At 40.4% G+C, this 20,452-nt stretch overlaps 1 protein-coding gene across 1 annotated transcript in view; it reads left to right on the forward strand.

The window, feature by feature from the left end:
- ATP13A5 (ATPase 13A5) overlaps positions 1 to 20,452 on the forward strand; it is a 120,567-nt gene that overhangs the window by 51,846 nt on the left and 48,269 nt on the right. The window contains 7 exon segments of the mRNA XM_021692644.1: positions 1,750 to 1,907; positions 6,046 to 6,234; positions 10,788 to 10,849; positions 12,542 to 12,692; positions 14,996 to 15,082; positions 15,767 to 15,923; positions 18,245 to 18,362. Coding sequence (XP_021548319.1) covers positions 1,750 to 1,907; positions 6,046 to 6,234; positions 10,788 to 10,849; positions 12,542 to 12,692; positions 14,996 to 15,082; positions 15,767 to 15,923; positions 18,245 to 18,362 — 922 coding nt within the window.

Consider the following 20,452-nt stretch of genomic DNA (forward strand, 5'->3'; position numbering starts at 1 on the left):
AGGCATCTAAAGGACTCATCCTCCTCTTTCTGTTGACAGCATTACCATCTAGCCAGTCTCTCCACATCACCTTTAACTCTTCACTTTCTCCCTTACCAAGTAGGGCACCACATCCTGTTGATTCTACAAATACCTCCCGAGTCCTGTCTCCCCCTCCTTCATCCCCACAGTTGGTGTTTTGTCTAGGCCCTTCATCATCTCCTGTCTATTACAACAGAAATATTCTTTTGACTGTTCCCTTTCAGCTTTTGCCTGAAATACTTTGTCTTGTCTTTTGTTCTGTTTATCCCTTGATCTGTCACCAAGTCATATTTCTAAAACATATTTTGAAGCAGTTTATGCACACTATGCTCAAAAACTTTTCAAAACTATTAATATTACGCCCAATCTTCCACATGACATGACGCAGCCAACACCTTCCATGACCTGGTCCTAGCTTGTTGTATTCACCTGTGTTTCTGCCAGCCCACATATGCACAAATTCACAAAAACATACCTTGCACTTTGTTGTCTCTATGCTTTAGTTAGTCTATGATTCAATTGTTCTACCTGATTTTTTTTTTAATTAAAAATATCAAGTTTTGTTTCAAAGTAGTCAGTGGGCATGAGAACATCTCTCAGCCAGCTGGTAAGCAGGAGCTAATGGATGGTAATCATGGAAACCACCTGATCTGAGCTTATAAAATGCTGAGGCAACAGGTTAGAGAAAGCTCTGCTCCTTTTCTCCAAAGCCTGCAAAGCCATGTTTGAAGAGACAAGATATTCACCAAGCAGTGGGATTAAGGCATGTTTCATACTTAACAATAGTGACTTATATCTAGTAGTCAATTTTTTTTGCCATAACTTAGATAATGAGTAGCTACAAAGTGCTATGCCCTGAGGGCTAAAGGAAAAAAATAATTGTGAGATACTCCTTGACCTTAAAGAAGATTGTAGTCTTGTGCAGGAGAGCAGAGATAGATGTCATGTGATTAAATGTTATAGGGACTCTAAAGAAGGGGAGAAATTATTTTTGATATGAAGTGTGGGAGTAGAATTCTGGAAATATTTCTTTGATGAGGTGGCATTTTGAGCCAACCCTGATAGGATGGGAAGGATTTAGCCAATCCTATCAGAGAGCTGAAAAGACATGCTAATCTGTTTCTGCAAAACACAAAAGAAAGAATGCACTGGGGTCTTCTGAGAGGAGAGCTAGTTAAAAGTCTAGCAAGATAAGAGTCCACCAGATTGATGGGACTTGGAATGCCATGCTTAGAAATTTGAACTTTATTATAAAAAATGGAAGCTCTGGAAGGTTTTTGAGCACACAAATGACATGATGAAAGGCACATATATTTAAGAAATTACTTGTTTTGTGCTTTCCTTTTCTCTTAATTTTCTTTTATTTTCAACACATATTTGAACTTTAAAGTCTTCTTCTCTCAGCAGCTCATCTTCTCTGGTGACTGTATCTGTTGGTTCCTTAGTCTTCTTTTCCCCAGTCTCATGCATGAATGAGGAGCTGCACTGTGTGAGCCACTGAAGCACTGACTCCCAGAGCAAGAGAAATTGAGCAGGGCTAAATGAATGCCATTTTTTGTTGCTGGCAACTTGTAAGAATAATAAATATGAATATACTGTTAACAATGGTGTTTTCATTCCATATTCAAATGACACTATTAACGAATCCTTAATTTGATGCAAACCATTTTGGGTTTGGGGAAAACTGTATTAAAGAACCTTACTCCACCTGCAATTATCTTCATGTAGGTTACAATATCGCCAAAGGGGACTTGGTAAGATCCATCCTCTACCCTCGGCCTCTGAACTTCAAACTGTACAACGATGCCTTCAAGTTTATAGTGTTCCTGGCCTGCCTTGGAGTTGTGGGTTTCTTCTATGCTCTTGGTGTATATATGTACCATGGAGTAAGTATTGGGGGTAAAGTTTTTTAATAGCATAGCTTTCTCAAGGAACTTGACCTAACTTAAAAGGGTTGGATAAGATTACCTTTTAACCCCATCATTCTGTGAGTCAGTGATGTCCAATGGACCTTTCTTAGATGATGAAACTATTCTATACCTACACTGTTCAGTTTGGTAGCCCTTAACCACATGTGCTTATTGAATGCTTGAACTGTGGCTAGTGTGACTGAGGAAATGAACTTTCAATTTTACTTCATTTTAATTATTTTTAATTAACATAATTTAATTTAACTAATTTGATTATTTGATTGATTTCTATTTAAGTACCCATATGTGGTTAGTGAAAATTGTATTGGATGACACAGCTACGAAAAGTTGCAAAGTTCACAGTCCTTTCACCACTTGGATGGGAATGAGAGGTTACCGTGTGTGCGGCATTTGCAATACCCAAGCCCAAATAGCTTCAGGGGAAATACATGTTTCTCAAGTCTGATAGGATGGAGAGGACTTAGTCAATCAGGTCAGAGAGCAGAAAGAGCATACTAATTAGAGTGAGCAAAGGACAAAGCAAGAAATGCAGATGGGTCTTCTGGAACCAGTAAGCAACTAAGACATTAAGCCTAGCAAGGTAGAAATAGGTTACATTGAAGGGAATCTTGAATTCCATGCCTAGAAATTTGGATTATTTGAGAATGTTGAAATATTTGCGTGTGTACATTGTCCAAGGCATACCCAACAGACCATTTAGGCAATGTATTGCTCTGTGTTCTGTTAGGTTCTGAAATGGAATTAAATGTCCATTTTTACAGGGGTGACTGGGTGGCTTAGTCAGTTAAGCATCCGACTCCTGATTTCAGGTCAGGTCATGATCTCAGGGTTGTAAGATCAAGCCCTGTGTCAGGCTCCACACTCAGCGCTGGAGATTCTCTCTCTCCCTCTGCCCCTCCCCCTTTCCTTCTCTCCTCTTTCTCTTAAAAAATATATATAAAAATTATAAATGTCCACTTTTACAGAAATGTATGCTGCATGGATCCACACTTCCTTTTAAGCTTCATGGTGTCTGGTTTCATTTGAATGTCCCTCTTAATAGTTATATTGGCTGGACAGAGAAGGGTTGTCATAAATGACCTCTGAAGTCCTTTCTGGTCCTGAGCATCTGATTTTGTGGTAAACCATGCAGTCTCTTCTGTAAGACATATTAGGACAGAATGGGAGAAGATATTTGCAAATGACATAGCAGATAAAGGGCTAGTATCCAAAATCTATAAAGAACTTCTTAAACTCAACACCCAAAGAACAAATGATCCAATCAAGAAATGGACAGAAGACATGAACAGACATTTTTCCAAAGAAGACATCCAAACGGCCAACAAACACATGAAAAAGTGCTCAACATTGCTGAGCATCAGGGAAATCCAAATCAAAACCTCAAGGAGATATCACCTCACACCAGGCAGAATGGCTAAAATTAACAAGTCAGGAAATGACAGCTGTTGGCGGGGATGCAGAGAAAGGGGAACCCTCCTACACTGTTGGTGGGAATGCAAGCTGGTGTAGCCACTCTGGAAAACAGTATGGAGGTTCCTCAAAAAGTTGAAAAAAGAGCTACCATCCAGCAATTGCACTACTGGGTATTTACCCCAAAGATACAAATGTAGGGATCCAAAGGGGTACGTGCACCCCGATGTTTATAGCAGCAATGTCCACAATAGCCAAACTGTGGAAAGAGCCAAGATGTCCATCGACAGATGAATGGATAAAGAAGATGTGGTATATATATATACAGTGGAATATTATGCAGCCATCAGAAAGAATGAGATCTTGCCATTTGCAATGACATGGATGGAACTGGAGGGTATTATGCTGAGCGAAATAAGTCAATCAGAGAAAGACATGTATCATATGATCTCACTGATATGAGGAATTCTTAATCTCAGGAAACAAACGGAGGGTTGCTGGAGTGGGTGGGGTGGGAGGGATGGGGTGGCTGGGTGATAGACATTGGGGAGGGTATGTGCTATGGTGAGCACTGTAAATTGTGCAAGACTATTGATTCACAGATCTGTACCTCTGAAACAAATAATACATTATATGTTAAAAAAAAAAAAAGAAGATATCAGGAGGGGAAGAATGAAGGGGGGGAAATCAGAAGGGGAGACGAACCATGAGAGACAATGGACTCTGAAAAACAAACTGAGGGTTTTAGAGGGGAGGGGCATGGGGGGATGGGTTAGCCTGGTGATGGGTATTAAAGAGGGCACGTTCTGCATGGAGCCCTGGGTGTTATATGCAAACAATGAATCATGGAACACTACATCAAAAACTAATGATGTAATGTATGGGGATTAACATAACAGAATAAAAAAAAAACATATTAGGATATTAGCAATGTGGCTCATAGGGAAGAAGAAAAAACTGTGAATAAAAGGGTCCAAACACAGATATGAAACTGGGTATGGGTGACCTAATTACAATGCCCACATTGGTAACTTTAGTGCATTCTATGTGTGTGTTATTGGGGAGAGGGGTATATATTACTGGACAGTCACAAGAATTTCCAGGCAATGTTCATGCTCACACTTGTACTCCGGGTAGTCATTACAGTCTGATAAAGCCCCCAGGGAGCATTTCTAGGTCAGGCAAAGGAAGCCATGGAATACTGGCACCAGTAGAATGGAAAGAGCTGGAAAGAGCTCTGCAGACTGTTAAAGCCAGTAGGGCTGGAACTTGACGCAATGTGCCAGTTTTATATGGGGAGCAGGAGTGTTGAACAGGAAAACAAGCAAAAAGCTCTCTTGTGTGGACTAAGAAGCCCCTGCAGTGATTGGGAATGAAAGTTTCCTGAGTGGGACTCAACATCCAATATACACCAAGTAGCAACACTAATCACAAACCCCGTCCCCTTGTGGGTCATAACCTGTGGCCCTGTTGGCTGCCTTTATCTGTATTGGCTCAGGACTTGAAAGGACTGAGTCCTCAGGGTCAACACTCTGTGGCTGTAGTTGGAAAAATCAAGGAATGATGGATTTTGTAATAAACTGAGTTTGGATCAATGATGTATCTAGCAGGCATTGTTCCTGACATTGGATCTGTGTTTCCAGTAGTCAGAAGAGGACTTTATGCTAAAATTATGGTTGATTTCATAAAAATCTAGGGTAAAGCATAGTATCTAGAGCATTTGAAAAATAAAACAAGCCACCCTGTGATTTGACCTTGCCTCCGCTCTTTATCAGTCATGTGAATTTCTGCAGACCTGACTAGGATCTTGACTCCATGTGAACTGGCTTGATAATATAACACAATGGTCACATATTTGTACCCTGGAGTGGGACAGACTAGGGTTCAGATCCTCACCATTTAACTAGCAGGTGGCTTGAGGAAGTTATTTAATATTTTAAGCCTTGGTTTCTTTATTTGTTAAATAGAAAAAATAACAGTATTTACATCATAAGGTTTTTATGGAAAGTCACTAAATAATGTATGTAGCCTAACACAAGGCCCACCCCAGAACATGAGCAGTGAGAGCAAGCTATTTTTACTATTGACTTTCCTATAGCAGATAATACATGTTGAGATCTTAGCAGAATCTTGGTCATCATTTTTATCAGGTCACCATTCATTTCATATGTGTGCTGGGTACCTCCTCTGTGTCAGAAACTGTGCTAGGCTCTATCTAGAGATGAATAAGATGAACTTGAAAATGACTTCAAAGATGTATAAGCCACAGCTGCTGCACCTAAAGGAGTTTGGAAGCTATTGAGGGAGATTTAAAACCCAACCGTCAAGCCAGTGTGTGAAATGTTACAACTCCAAGATGGTCTCCATGCCTGGGGAGTCCAGAGGGTGTGTTACGATGAACAGAGGAGGGATGGCACTCTGGGTGAAGGGAATGCTAAGTGAAGAGAAACAGTCAGGAAAGGGCAGAGTGGACATCCAGTAGGGTTCAGAGTCTCCTTTGTTTTCAGTGGGAGACAACTTGTCCATTCCTTGGACACACCCAAGAGAACTCTCAGCCCCCGCAAGAGCCAGCTCACTTTGAATACTCTGAGTTTCTAGAGCTCCTGTGCTATTACAGGAGATGGTGCCAGAAAAGGTACCAGACAGCTCTGCTGGGCTAACCTGTATGTCCCTCCCTCCCCAGGTTTTTTCAAGAGATACTACAGCCATGGCCCTGCTCCTCTTCACCGTAACTGTACCTCCGGTGCTGCCAGCTGCCCTGACCACAGGCATCGTGTATGCACAAAAGAGGCTGAAGAAAAAGAAAATCTTCTGTATCTCCCCACAGAGAATCAATATGTGTGGGCAAATAAACCTCATGTGCTTTGACAAAGTATGATTTAAACTTTCCAGGTTGGAGGTTAATGATTTCAACATACAGCAGAGCTAGAAAAGGCCTCCAAGAATGCCTGGCTCACTGTGCTCATTTTGCAGATGGGAACACTGAGGCCAGAGAAGGTCACACAGTGAGCTAGCGTGAGACCATGTTCTAGAAGCCCACTCTACTGAGTCCTAAGGAAGTGGTTTAGATATCACACCATGAATTCCTTTCCTATGAAATTTAATATTTTTGTGCCTGTATTGGGTTTTAAAACAATCTCTTATTATAATAACTTCTATGACTGACTGGCTTTTTCAGGCAAAAAAATCTGAGGAACATTTCTGTTTCCTGAAGTGCTTTGTCCTGTGCTTAATTGAACATATTCCCTTCTTCTCCTCTGCTTCTTTTAAGGAAAGGAAGGGAGGGGACCATGGCTGTGTTTATGCACTCAGTCCCTCACTTCTCCTTTGATCCCCAGGTTAGTAAAACTCCGGACTAGCGAATGTGTCCCTGTGCGTAGGGTCCTGGAAGTGGCAGGGGAGAAGTATGTCCAAATGCAGAGGATTGCTAGTCTGGGACGGGTCCTGAGACCCCCCTGTGCCTCTTCTATGGGAGACTTGCAGGGACCTCAGCCTCAGTCACCTGCTAGTCAGATCCTGCCCTCCACTTGGGCAGGCCAATTTAACTGCTATAACGCAGTGGGTTCCTCCATGTCTTCACTTCATTCAATTTGAATAGTTGATAAAGGCTTTGCCACCTTTTAACTTATCTACATGGGCCAAGAGCTCCATTAATGAGATGTTCCTTGCTCTGCAGAAGCTCATGACTTAGCTGAGGAAGCAGGTAAAACAGAAGTGTAGACAATGATAATGCAGTGAAATGCATGCTGAAAGAGGTATGAACAAAGCATTGAGGTGAAGTTACCTGCCACGGGTGGGAGGTCACTTTTGAGCTATGACTTTGGTTGTTAGACAGAATGGGCCCTGGGCTCAGAGGCAAGCAAATCAGAAGCACAAGGATGTCAGGGCCTGTGGCACATGGGGGACAGAGGACAGTGGGGTGTGGCTAGTTTGGGGGCTGTCCCGTAGGGGATGTAGCTGAAGAGAGGAGCGAGCCCAATTGTTCAGGGCCTGACATGCCAAGCTAAGGAGTGGAGACTTGTTGTGAAGGAGAATGGGAGCCCTACCATTTTTAAAAAAATATTTTTATTGTTATGTTAATCACCATACATTACATCATTAGTTTTTGATGTAGTGTTCCATGATTCATTGTTTGTGCATAACACCCAGTGCTCCATGCAGAATGTGCCCTCTTTAATACCCATCACCAGGCTAACCCATCCTCCCACCCCCCTCCCCTCTAGAACCCTCAGTTTGTTTCTCAGGGTTCATAGTCTCTCATGGTTTGTCTCCCCCTCCAATTTCCCCCCCTTCATTCTTCCCCTCCTGCTATCTTCTTCTTTTTTTTTTCTTAACATATATTGCATTATTTGTTTCAGAGGTACAGATCTGTGATTCAACAGTCTTGCGCACTTCACAGTGCTCACCATAGCACATACCCTCTCCAGTGTCTATCACCCAGCCACCCCATCCCTCCCACCCCACCCGCCACTCCAGCAACCCTCAGTTTGTTTCCTGAGATTAAGAATTCCTCATATCAGTGAGGTCATGTGATACATGTCTTTCTCTGCTTGATTTATTTCGCTCAGCATAACATCCTCCAGTTCCATCCACGTCGTTGCAAATGGCAAGATCTCATTCCTTTTGATGGCTGCATAATATTCCATTGTATATATATACCACATCTTCTTTATCCATTCATCTGTCGATGGACATCTTGGGAGCCCTACCATTTTTTAAGAAGATGGGTGACATTTTTATAGGTGTATTTTATTTATTTAATCTGGGGTAATTGGTGAGAAGGGACAGAGGGGAGATAAGACTAGATAACAGGAGGTTATCTGGGAACGTTCTTTCTTTTCAACCTGTAGGCCACTGGACCTTGAGGCTGCTCATTTCACTTTTAACCTGAGAATGTCCCTTCCCTGTTTACTCAGTTGTAAGAATTGGAAGCATTGTAAGCACTTCACTGTAAAGCATTATGCTGACTTAAAATCTTCTAATGACATAAATGTCATTTGATAGAAGTTGTCCTAGGCAAGGAGAGCAAGAATGGAGAGTAGAGGACCAGCTGGAGAGACACCATGAGTAGACTTGATGAGTCTTGGCCCCCAGCTGAAAGTTGAACAGCTCTAAGATTATTTCTGTTCTATTCTTGTTGAGTTTCCTTTGGCAAAGAAAGCCCTTAATCCCACTTGTCAGGAACCACTAGGGTTAACTTAACAGTAACTCCCTTTTAGTTTTAGGATCAGAGAACAGCCCCTGGGAAGTTTTCTGGGAGGGATTCCCAATACTTACCCAGAAGCCTCATTAGTGCCTGTAATATAAGAGGGAGTTTTATAAAACACGTTCATTACATATACATCTGTTTCTAAAACTAATTCTTCCAGAGCGAGTTCATTTTACATCTCATAAAAAGTTTTTTCCTCCTCATTCTCACGTGCTAGAACAACTGAAGGACTGCTCCTCAGCATGGTTGGCCAAACCCCAGTGGCATGACAGCATGTTATAGTGCAAAGAACTCTGGATTGGGAATCAGTAAAATGAGAAGTCAAATCCTGGATCTGGCACTAAGTTTCTGTGTGCCCTTTTAAGAGAAGTTTGAACTCTAATGATCTCTAAGTGTCTTTCTAGCTTTCAAATTGCAAAACTCTACCAATATGCTGTTGGAATAAAGTACCCCACAATTAATTGAAGCCCCATCTACTGTTATTTCCATTTAGAAGACATTCACCACCAGGCTTCTGAGTACATCTGTTCTCATATATTTCTCGTTTACACTGCTTTGTTATAAAACAAGTTCTCTCTTTTCTATCCAGTTCAACCCAAGCCTGGGCTAGTATTTATGCTAAGAAGTTTGCTTTCTCTGTCTTACTCCCTTTACAACTGCAACTATAATTTAGTTTTCTTTCTGTTCATGGCTAGTTTTATTGTATAAGGATCACTTTCACATAGATAAATAACACAGTCCCATTTCTGTTTTGCTACAGTATCAATTCTGTTTTCATGTTCAAAATATTGATGTTTAAAAAATATAATCTGGTCATCAGGAAAACATTTCAGTTTGAATTAAGCTGCTAACGCTTTTTGAAATGGAACAACTCAAGAGGATTTGAAATCTAAACACACAGGTTGGGACCCTTATAAAATGCAGAAGGGAAATGAAGCAAATAGATTTTTGCTGTTGTTCTTCAAGGAATAACTCACACAAAGCGTGTTAGCTTTCTGTGAAGTCCAAATGAATTAACGAAACCAAGATTCCTTCATTCTTTAATTGGATGTCCAGTGCGGGTTTTGTCTTTCTGTATATTTTGCAAAATTTATGTAACATTTGTCTAGGCAGGCTGGATTCTGGTTCTTTCTCTTCAACCTGCAGGCCACTGGACCTTGAGGCTGCTCATTTCACCTCTAACCTGAGAATGTCCCTTCCCTGTTTATTCAGTTGTAAAAATGGGAAGTATCATAAGCACTTCATTGTAAAGCATTATGCTGACTTAATGTCTTCTAATGACAGAAATGTCATTTGATAGAAGACTAGAAAATTCACTGTCTAATACAGAAATGACTTTTAAAAGAATGATGACAGAGACCTGGGGGTCAGTAATGAAAAGGGATACACCCCAGCCCTTGGTAGTGCTTTGCTCAGCCTTGACAGCGCTGAAGCAGTGGGGCCTCGTGCTTACTCTGGGAGTTGGCTTCTTGCATAAAGACACTGGGGTCGGTAATTAATAGTGGACTCTGAAGCAATGAGCAAATTCAAAGTGCTGTGATAGTACTTAGTTTCATGTTGCTTTCTCTGTTACATTATGTGACAAATACTCCCTCATAATGCAGCAAACAAATCTCCCAACCATTTCCCTCTTGGTCTAACAATAAAACCCATTCATGGGCATTAATGAATATTTATTATTAGCACTTCATTTCTCTCTAAATTCTCAAAGCCCTTTATCAACATTTCATTATCAATCTGGACAGTCACCATATCACCCATATTTTAGAAAATTGCTATGAACCAGATGGCAGACTATGAACTAAATAGTCTTGAAAAGAAAGAAAAAATTCTGAGCTCTGCTTTAGAAAGACAGCAGGTGCCAACTGAAAAGTCAAACTCGCACTTGTTCTTATTGGATTTCCATTCACTGAACGCCTCTTGTTTAACAACAGCAAGTACAACAATAAACACACGAAAACAAAATATTCACATATTATTGTAATGACTAGTATCTAGAGTCATTTAATTATCAACATAGGCTTTTGTGGAATCATTTGTCACTTGCTGAATCTTTCCTTCAGGTACCCCTCTCTGATTTAAAATTTGATGTCTACAAACAAGGGCTTTGGACAACTAGATCTACTTTAATTTCTTGGGAGCTTGGGTTTTGTTTAAGTCATGATATAATTAGAAGCTCTAAATCTTATGTTAACACCAATTCTGTTTTATTCCAGACTGGCACTCTTACAGAAGATGGGCTGGACCTCTGGGGGACCGTCCCAACTGCTGACAACCGGTAGGCACTTTAGCGAAGATGGAATGTGGGATTGGTGTGGCTATCTTCGTGCTACTCAGATCCATCCTCCCAGTGGTGAGGGGTGAATGTCACATAAAATATATATAATAATTTACTAGAACTAGTTCCCAAGTATTTTAATTTGTTAAATTAAATGAGTTCTAAGTACAAAATCAGACAGGGAAAGTAGACCTTCAAACTCCACATGAAAAATAGAATGAGTTGGATGAGTAAGGAATTGAATGAATAAAACGGAGGAACAAAGAGTGAAATCGGAACTGTGCTTAATTAAAAACTGCAAAGACTTGCTGGTGGCTAGTGGGCTGGTGGTGGTGGTGGTTGGGGGGCGGGTAGTCCAGAAAAGAAGAGCTCTGTCCCCTCCCTCATGGAGCTCACATCTCATGGGGAAAAAAGGCACAAATGCATCCACCTTCTATGCACAATACAGGCTGTGGAAAGGGCTACTATTAAGGCACACATAACAGGATAGAGAAGAAGAAACAATAATGATTGCTTGATATAATACACAGTCCTGGATTTTAGAATAACATAGTAGATAAATGGTAGAAATTAATTTTGAAAATGAAGAGAATGGGGAAAACTATCTGACAGAGACACCACTTGAAATAGAATCTTGAAGCATATATGGCTAAAATTTTTATAGACATGGGCTAAAAGCTGGCCATGGGAGGGGGAAGAGCAATCACAGAGACGTTACCCCAGAATGGAGCTAGAGAAGGGAGGGCCCTAGCTCCCTTCTCTGTGGGGCTGATCTCTGCCTTCTCAGTCTAAGTGCAAATCCCTCAGCTCTTAAGCTCTGGATACTCCACCTCAGCTCCAAACGTGGCTGAGGCTCTGTCATTGAAGAAGTCATGCAAGAGCTCCCCAAGACAGTGATGGGGCCAAGCATAGCTCTGGCACAAGATAACAGCAGACAGGCAGTGTGACACTGCAGAAGATACTTGGGTTCAACCCTACTCATGTGGTTCAGCTCCTGGTTGCTCAGATGGCTGGGCCAGGCTTTTGTCCAGATAGGCACTGCTTTGCCCTTTATTGGCCAGACTAGTGAAAGGGGAATGGGATGTTTGCAGCTTTCACCCCTCCTCTCCTTCCCTTTCCCCAAGTAAGATTTTGGAGTATAGAGAAAAGTGGATACAATTACTGTTTGGCTGTAAGATGGGAGAAGGGGAATGTAAACCCAGCCAGTCTGCTGTCATAGAGGAAAGTGAGCTTCATTCAGATGCTGGAAATCCATGACAGGAGTTTCAGGAAATAAGACAAAGGGCAAAGGGCTGAGTTATGAGAAACATTTCAGAGTCGAGGTGAGCTTTTACTTGAAGGAAAAGGAAACCAGCAGGCAGTCTTCCTTCCTATCCCTGCTACTTCACTGGCCCAGAGACCCCTTGCCTGGGGGTGTGGCTTTCTAGAGCCTACTCTGCAGAGCTTGCAAGTGTCAGTCTGAGCCTTCCACTACTACTCCCAACATAGGTCCTGGCTGCAATAATCTGACAGAAGTCTCTGTGATTATATCCAAGCGCTCAGACTTTATCATATAGGGCATGGGGAGCTATGGAAGAATTTGATCTTAAGAGTTGAGTATTATTAAAACTCTATGTTGGTAAGATTTAAGGGGCAGAATGTGTAAAATGATTTTCTTGAAGACCTTCACTTATTAATCAGCTTCTATATCAGTTTTCAGGAAGTCCATAGCTTTACCTCAGGCAAGGTTTTGCCATGGAGCCCATTGTGTGCCGCCATGGCCAGCTGCCACTCTCTGGTCCTTCTCAACGGGACCATCCAGGGAGACCCACTGGACCTCAAAATGTTTGAGGGCACTGCCTGGGTAAGGTGATAGTTTCTTGGTACAAGTAAATGAGAAAAACTTGAAGAGATCCTTACTGGGAGTGGTAAAGCTTTTCTAACTTTGGTTGAAACCCAGAGAAGATTTATAACAATATGTGAATGAAGGTCTGACTCTACTTGAATTTCCCAACCTCTGCTCCAAAGAACTCTGTTAATGATTGCAACATGAAAGTGTTCCATGATCAAATAATTTGGGGAACTGCTATTTTAAGAAAGTAAAGTTGATTTCTTAACTACAGGATTTCTTTAATATATTGTGGTACACTGTGAATATTCAAGAGTGACTATGATATGCAGCATTTACCAAACCTACTTGACCACGAAACCTTGACAGGCCACAACATGGTACAATTAATCTTCGTAACACCCTCAGAGAAACAGTAGCCTAAAGCAGTGGTGTTCAGTATATTAGCCACTAGACACATGTGGCTATCAACTACTTGAAATGTGGCTATGCAACTGAGAAACTGAATTTTCAATTTTATTCAATTTAATTAATTTAAATGTAAATAGCCACAAATGGCTGGTAGCTACTGTGTTAGATAGCATAGGTCTAGACACCAAAGTGAAGGTCCCCCAGTTCAACCGGTTTAGTTTTCTGATCTGAGTATGAATGACAGCTGAAGGGTATAAAACAATCCTGGTGGCTGTTGTGACATGGTGGGCAGACTTCTCAACTCCACCACTTTCTAGCCACATGAGCCCAAATCCAGAACCAAGACTCTGAGTCTCTTACCTCATGTGTGCATTTATGATAATGATGCCTCATTCACAGACTTGTGGTAAGCATTGAGCCTATGAGACTACAGGGGCTGCTTGCATTGTAAAGTGCCCAACAAGGGGAGGGCACTCATTCATTCACTATTTAATTAATTATATTATTCTGTTCTAAAAAAAAAGTTTTAAAGCTACTGACAATAATACATCAACTACAGGACAGCATTTAAAAAGAATGGTAAAGGGATGAAAACAAATGATTGCAGGGACATGAAATACACCTCACAAAGTGTAATTTAAAGATGTATAGTGGGAAAATTGTTGCTTTCTAGAAGCCAAAGTAATCAAAGAGGAAACCTGGTTAAGAGGGAAATTTCTGATATCAGTAAGTTAAAATTCGAGCACTTGTTATGGAGAAATTTTTGACATAAAGACAAAGCAGTAATCACTTTCCTGGATCTTAATGGGGGGAGAATCAGTGTAATCCTTACAAATAATGTCCTTAGCAGCATCATCAGAGTTGACCCAATGATGATCTGCTTAGGGTCATTATTACTATATGTGACATTGATCCTGGTTCTGACAGTGCCTCTTCTCCATCGAGGGGTGTTGATATGTTCGTACAAATAACATACAAGTTGGGGTCTTGCGTGGGAACATACATCTTTAGTATTAGCTCTGTAAAAAGAACTGTCTTTAAGAACAGTGGTATCCACCCCAAACAAAGCATGGAAGTACAAGGTGATTTGCTGAGTTTAAAGCTGGGTGAGAAGCAGTCTCCAGTTAAATATCCTTTGGTGGTTAGGAACCTTTCATTAAACATAAGGGGGAGGGGAAATGTCCTTGTAGACTCTAAGAATTTTAGCGCTAGAAGGGATATCAGAATATTTTTCAGAAGAAATTTGAGAGTTGGAGAAATGGAGTAATGTCCCCAAGATTAAACAGGAGAGTGATAGGGCAGAGGCCAGATGTTGTCTCCTATTTTCTGATTTGTACAATGGACAGCCTTTCCTGTATTTTCAGTTAATATTGGTTTCTCAGATGGTATAATTTATACTGTTGTAACATCCAAAGAATACAAACTATTTTCAAACGTGCATTCTAATTTGCTAGCAACTAACTTGCTAATTCTCTAGCTAAGCAATTAGGTTAGTAACATAGATATAGAATAAGAAATAATCCCATGTTTATCTCAAGACCCAATCCTAACTTATCTGAGGGCTAATGTGCTCAGCTCTATTGGAGACTATATCTCTACTTAAACTCTCGTCCAGTTACTAGACATACCATTCAGGAAGAGCCATTGGCCTGTAGCTAGCATTTCTTGCATCAATTACTACTTAAATTGTAGTCACAATATTTCTGGCTTTTTGACATTCTACAATAAGGTCCTTAATATAAATCAATCAACAGAAATTTGAGAATGATGGTATTCAGATAATTGGCCTAGAAGAGAAAATATGTGAAAGGGGCTTTGAAAAGATTCGAGTACTATGCAAATGAGAGGTATTTCTTTCTTACTATTTTTCTCTAAGGAATCTTATGAACATTTTCATTTCAAAACAGATAATGGAAGATTGCAATGCAGACTACTACAAATTTGGGATGTCAGATTCAAACATCATAATAAAACCAGGACCAAAAGCCAGTTGGGTATGATTTGCTTTTTTAAAGCAGATGGCTCTTTCTTCTTTAAACTGGTAAATCTCCCCTGACTTTCACGTATTTTTATATTCCTATTATTTTGCCTTATCCTAACAGTGTCCATAAGTTTGCTCATTCCTTGATTCCTAAGTATATCCCTTAATTTATTCATGGATCTGTCCTTTAATTTATTCAACAAACACTCACATGCCTGTGTATGCTAGAGCACTATGCTATGTGCTAACGGATAGAGTGAATTCAGAGCTAGATGTGTTGGGCTCTGTGTTGGAGGAATACATGAATGGGTAGAAAAATCCATATAGGTGCAAATAAGTGCAAGACAATGTGCTAAGTGCTATAATAAAGGCTGAAGAAAGAGCTGCAGGAGCCCAGAGGTGGGAGTGAATACTGTTTTTGAGAGACAGAAGCACCACTGATGAAGTGACCTGTGAACTTTGCCTGGAAGACAATTAGGATTTCTCTAGGCAGCCATGGGGAAGGGACTTGCAGACCAGACAACTTGAAGAAAGAATCGCCTTAGAGACAGACAGAAAAGTATCAATGTTATGACAAATACACCACTTCATGATGTCCCTGGGTTCATTGCATAGCAAACCCTGTTTATTGGTGTGCACCTGCTAATAAATCTCACTTACAGGCATCTTATGCTCCCCTTTCTTGGTGCTCTCACAGAGTCCTGTGGAAGCCATAGCCATCTTGCGTCAGTTTCCATTTTCCTCAAGTCTGCAGAGGATGTCTGTGGTTGCTCAGATGGCAGGGGAGGATCACTTCCATGTCTACATGAAGGGTGCCCCGGAGATGCTGGCCAAGTTCTGCAAGTCTGAAACAGGTACTCATTTAATTGACCCTGTTCTCTTTCAGGAGGTAAAATATTTTAGAAGCCCAAATACATAAAATACACAAGTCTAAATCAATGAATGTGGAGGTGATTATTTTCTCAGTGAGTGAGAAGTGGGCCCAGTAGATCTGATAAGGCAGTGGTGAGAATTTCAAGGCAGACAGGCAGAGAGTATATATCTGTCTTTGGTCCATCCAGAAAAGTACAGCTACAATGGGGTATCAGGGAAGGAGATGTGAAGCAAACATCAGGAGCCAAAACAGGAAGCGACGTAAGGGTCCCCAGGAAGGGTAAGAATGAGGAACATGCACTGGGAACCAATGGAACAGGTCTGGATACTGCACTTATCTTGCAGCTGGGGCGCTCCGCCCGCCGCCTCTGGGGGCTGTCACCATGTAAGGGCCTTGTGCAGATCAATGGAAGGAGAATATAGACAAGATAAATATCTTAGGAAAAAAGGTGATTAGAGTAAAGTAGATGGTATTAGAGCAATGTAATTGATCATTTTCACAGCAATTTCATCTTTCTGGGCTAAATTTTCAGCTGATTTGTATTGTTTTTTAGTCTTATAAACATATGCACCCTCTAAGCGGCAGCCCAGATTTTAAGAATATTGTTGCATTCAAATGAGTTCATTTGGATAAAATTGGTCTTTTTCTCCTGATTTTCATCTATATTCTCCTTATGATTGCTGATAGCCATCAGCTTGTGCACACAATTCTAGATTTGGCAGATGATTGCTTTAACTTCTTCCTTTACTTAGAGCCATTTTTACCTTAGAAGCAGCTCCTTTTTTCTGACTTTGATCTTTCTCAGAGCTCCCATTACCTCTATCACTCTATCTTTCACAGACTGATGGCCTGTATTTTGCTGTTTAATTTTTTTTCACCCTCACAGATAACAAGTATCTTCTTGAAATTTTAACTGGTGACTACTGCCCATGTTCTATTGTGAGGGCTTGGGCCTGTCACTTCTTCTTTTTTTAAAAAAATTTTTTATTGTTATGTTAATCACCATACATTACATCATTAGTTTTTGATGTAGTGTTCCATGATTCATTGTTTGTGTATAACACCCAGGGCTCCATGCAGTACGTGCCCTCCTTAATCACCGGGCTAAGCCATTCCCCCACCCCCCTCCCCTTTAGAACCCTCAGTTTGTTTCTCAGAGTCCATAGTCTCTCATGGTTCGTCTCCCCCTCCAAATTCCCCCCCTTCATTTTTCCCATCCTGCTATCTTCTTTTTTTTTTCTTCTTAACATATATTGCATTATTTGTTTCAGAGGTACAGATCTGTGATTCAACAGTCTTGCACAATTCCGGCCTGTCACTTCTCACCTCTCATCCTTCTGGTAGCACTTTCAATTCTTCTTATTGTCCTTACCTTAGATCTTTGACATATGCTAATAATGACTGCAGTGATTTCTCCCCCTGTATTTAAGAAATGGAGAGAGCCAAGATCTTCCTTGATCCCCACCCCCTGGAACATTTTAGAACTACAGAAAGTCTGAGCTGAATGGGAACATAGAGTTCCATACCCCCTCATTCTATGGATGGGGAAATTGAGGTATAGAAGAGAGAACTAACAAGCCCAAAGTCAGAGATCTAGTTGGCAGTAGAGTGGAGACTAGAAGTCAGGTGTTTTGCTACCTAAGACACTACATACTTCCATTATGCTGTGCTTCTTTCTAATACCCTTATAGGTATTCTACAAACCATAAAATTTTATCAATATTTTAATATTAGTTATGACTACTATACCAAAATACACAAATGTTGGCATTGTATCATCTATCATCTAAAGCAGGGATTAGCAAGCTTTTCTGCAAAGAGCCAGGTAGAAAATACTTTAGATTTTGCAGGCCATATGGTATCTGTCTCAACCACTCAGCCCCAAAGCAGCCATAGATGGTAAATAAATGGGCATGGCTGCATTTCAATAAAACTTTATTTACAAAAACAAGCAATGGGCCAGATTTGGCCTGTAGTTTGCTGACTCCTGGTCTAGTGGATCAGCTGTTTCCCTCACTTCACCCATATAGACCCAGTCCTGAGGCCTGTCCTTACTAAACCCAACCAGTGGATTTGACACCGAGTTAATGACCAGTGTATCTTTGGCATTCATTTCTGTCAGGATAATAAGAGCACACTGATGGAGTTGTTTGTGGCTTTTAGCTGGAGCTGTAGTTTTTCTATTAAAGTGTTTTTTGGAGTTTTAAAACAAGGGACAGTGACTGGATCCCAGAGTCTTGTTTAGGAGCTGGGTAGCCTTCAGTGTGACCTTACATTTACCTCTTTCCTCTCACTTGATAGTACCCAAGGATCTCCCACAGAAACTGAAGAATTATACAGCACAAGGCTTCCGTGTCATTGCCCTTGCCCATAAAGACTTGAAGATGGAGAAGCTTTCAGAAGTATAGAAATTAGCCCGGTAAGGAACTCAGAAATCGGCACTAGAGTAAGCTCTGTGTACCTCAGGTAAAAGAATGCTGGAGATGGACAGGACAGCTCAAATCACAGGGAAGCCTCCTAGAGATGGAGACTCATCTCATCCAATCTCCTAATTTGGAAATAGGTGACTCTAAGCCATACTGGGAAAGACTTGCTGAGGTCACAATGCTGGTTGGTGGTAGAACAAGGATGGCAGTCCAGATCTCCTGACTCCCAGACATCAGTGAGCTATCTCTGCCCTGCAATCCATCATCCCATCAAAAATAATCAACACTCCTTCAGCCTTGGAACATTATGTGGCTGACTGACTGGGGGTCCTATCTCCTTAAAAGAAGGAGACAATGGGCACTGTGACAGACTTCCTGCATCCTTCAGACCTGGATTCTTTCAGGGCTCAATAGTACACCTCCCTCAGATCTGGAGAGGTAGTGAGTGCAAGTTGAGTTATATGAAATAGAATTCAGTATTCTTCATTACATTAAGGGTATAAGTTGTCCTCATTAGAGGATAATCTGCAGATTTTTTTTTAATGTTTCTCAGTTTTTAAAGGTTATTTTTGAATTGTCTAAGACAAAGGAATAGTGAAATAATGTGGAACATTGACTAACAAATTATCTATGCATTATCATCTTTGATTTTGTGTTGCTGATAGAGAGACCCTCATTTATATATAATTAGCACCTTTGCATAAGATGTGGATATCCTTGGTTCAGTGTAACTATTTACAACCTCTGTCCCTCAGCTCTAATGGAATCATTGTCCCTTCCTTACACTGTGTCTATTTCCCTCATCTCTAAAGTGTAGAATTGGATGATCTTTAAGGAACCTTTCAGCCTCGACATTTTAATCTTCTAAATAGAATCACAAAGATCATTTTGAAATAAATGAATGGCACTCTCAGATTTAATATTCAAGGTGTTAGCTATTCTTAAGCAAGCATGAAGACCCATAACACACAGGATTTTATAACTTCAAGACAAAAAAAATTTAATAACAAAAGCTAGGGTTATGTATGAAGAAAAATATTTATGTAGCTAGACAAGGCTAGTCACCACCCAGCTGCCATATACTAGTACAGTTGTGATGCTCTCATTTAAAAGTCACTAGAGAGATAGCCATTATTATAAATATAACAAAATAAGAAAGTGATGATACAATGTACTAGATTACCAACCATCTCAGATTTTCATAGAGAATATCAACCTCCTATTATGCTTCTTAAAATTTATTTACTATTTTCAGACAGAGAAAAGGAAAAGTGTTTTGAGTTTTAGCACAATTAAATTATATTCAGCAAAGTTTCCCAATTAGGAGAATCAGAAACTTCTTTAAAAACTGGTATCATAAAAGGGAAGTAGAAGAGTTTCCTTTTTTTTAGAAAAAAAAAAAAAAAAACTAGAAAACAGAAATACTTTATCAAAATTCCCTCTTTCATTGGTTTAGCAAATTTCTATTGAGCTTGACTCTGTGTGAGATGCTCTTCAAGACACTGAAGATTCAGAATTGAATAAAATAAAATCTTTGCCCTCAGAAGCTTATATCCTAACTGGGGGAGATAGATAATAATGCCATTTACATGGGATGATCAGCGAGTCTTGTCAGGAGGTAACATTTGAACAGAGAAATGCGTAAAATAGGGGAGCAAAGCATGTGGATATCCAGAGGAAGAACATTGCAGGCAGTAGGAAGAGTGGACACAAGGGTCCTGACACAGGATTTTGCTGGGAATGTTGCAGAGTAGCAAAAGACCTAAGTGCCTGAATTGGTGAAAGAGGGGAAGAGTCATAAAATAGAGACCAAAACCAGAATAAACAGGTGAGAAGATTTCTGGATCTTTCTTTTAGTTCTAGCCAATTAGAAAATATTAGTCCAATTTATAATAGAAACTCATGAAGTTAAATGGTGGGAATTTAACACAATCTGTATTAGGTAGATCTTTTATAATATTCTCTGAGATCACTAAGGCAGGATTCATATCTAATTATCTGAGTATTCACTGAAGTGCCTACTATAAGGTCTAAAACAGAGTAGTTAGTTGGTGAATGGACTTTTGAATGAAGATTTGGTAAC

This window comes from Neomonachus schauinslandi, chromosome 1 (genome assembly GCF_002201575.2).
Source record: "Neomonachus schauinslandi chromosome 1, ASM220157v2, whole genome shotgun sequence".
In the NCBI taxonomy this organism is placed as follows: Eukaryota; Metazoa; Chordata; class Mammalia; order Carnivora; family Phocidae; genus Neomonachus; species Neomonachus schauinslandi.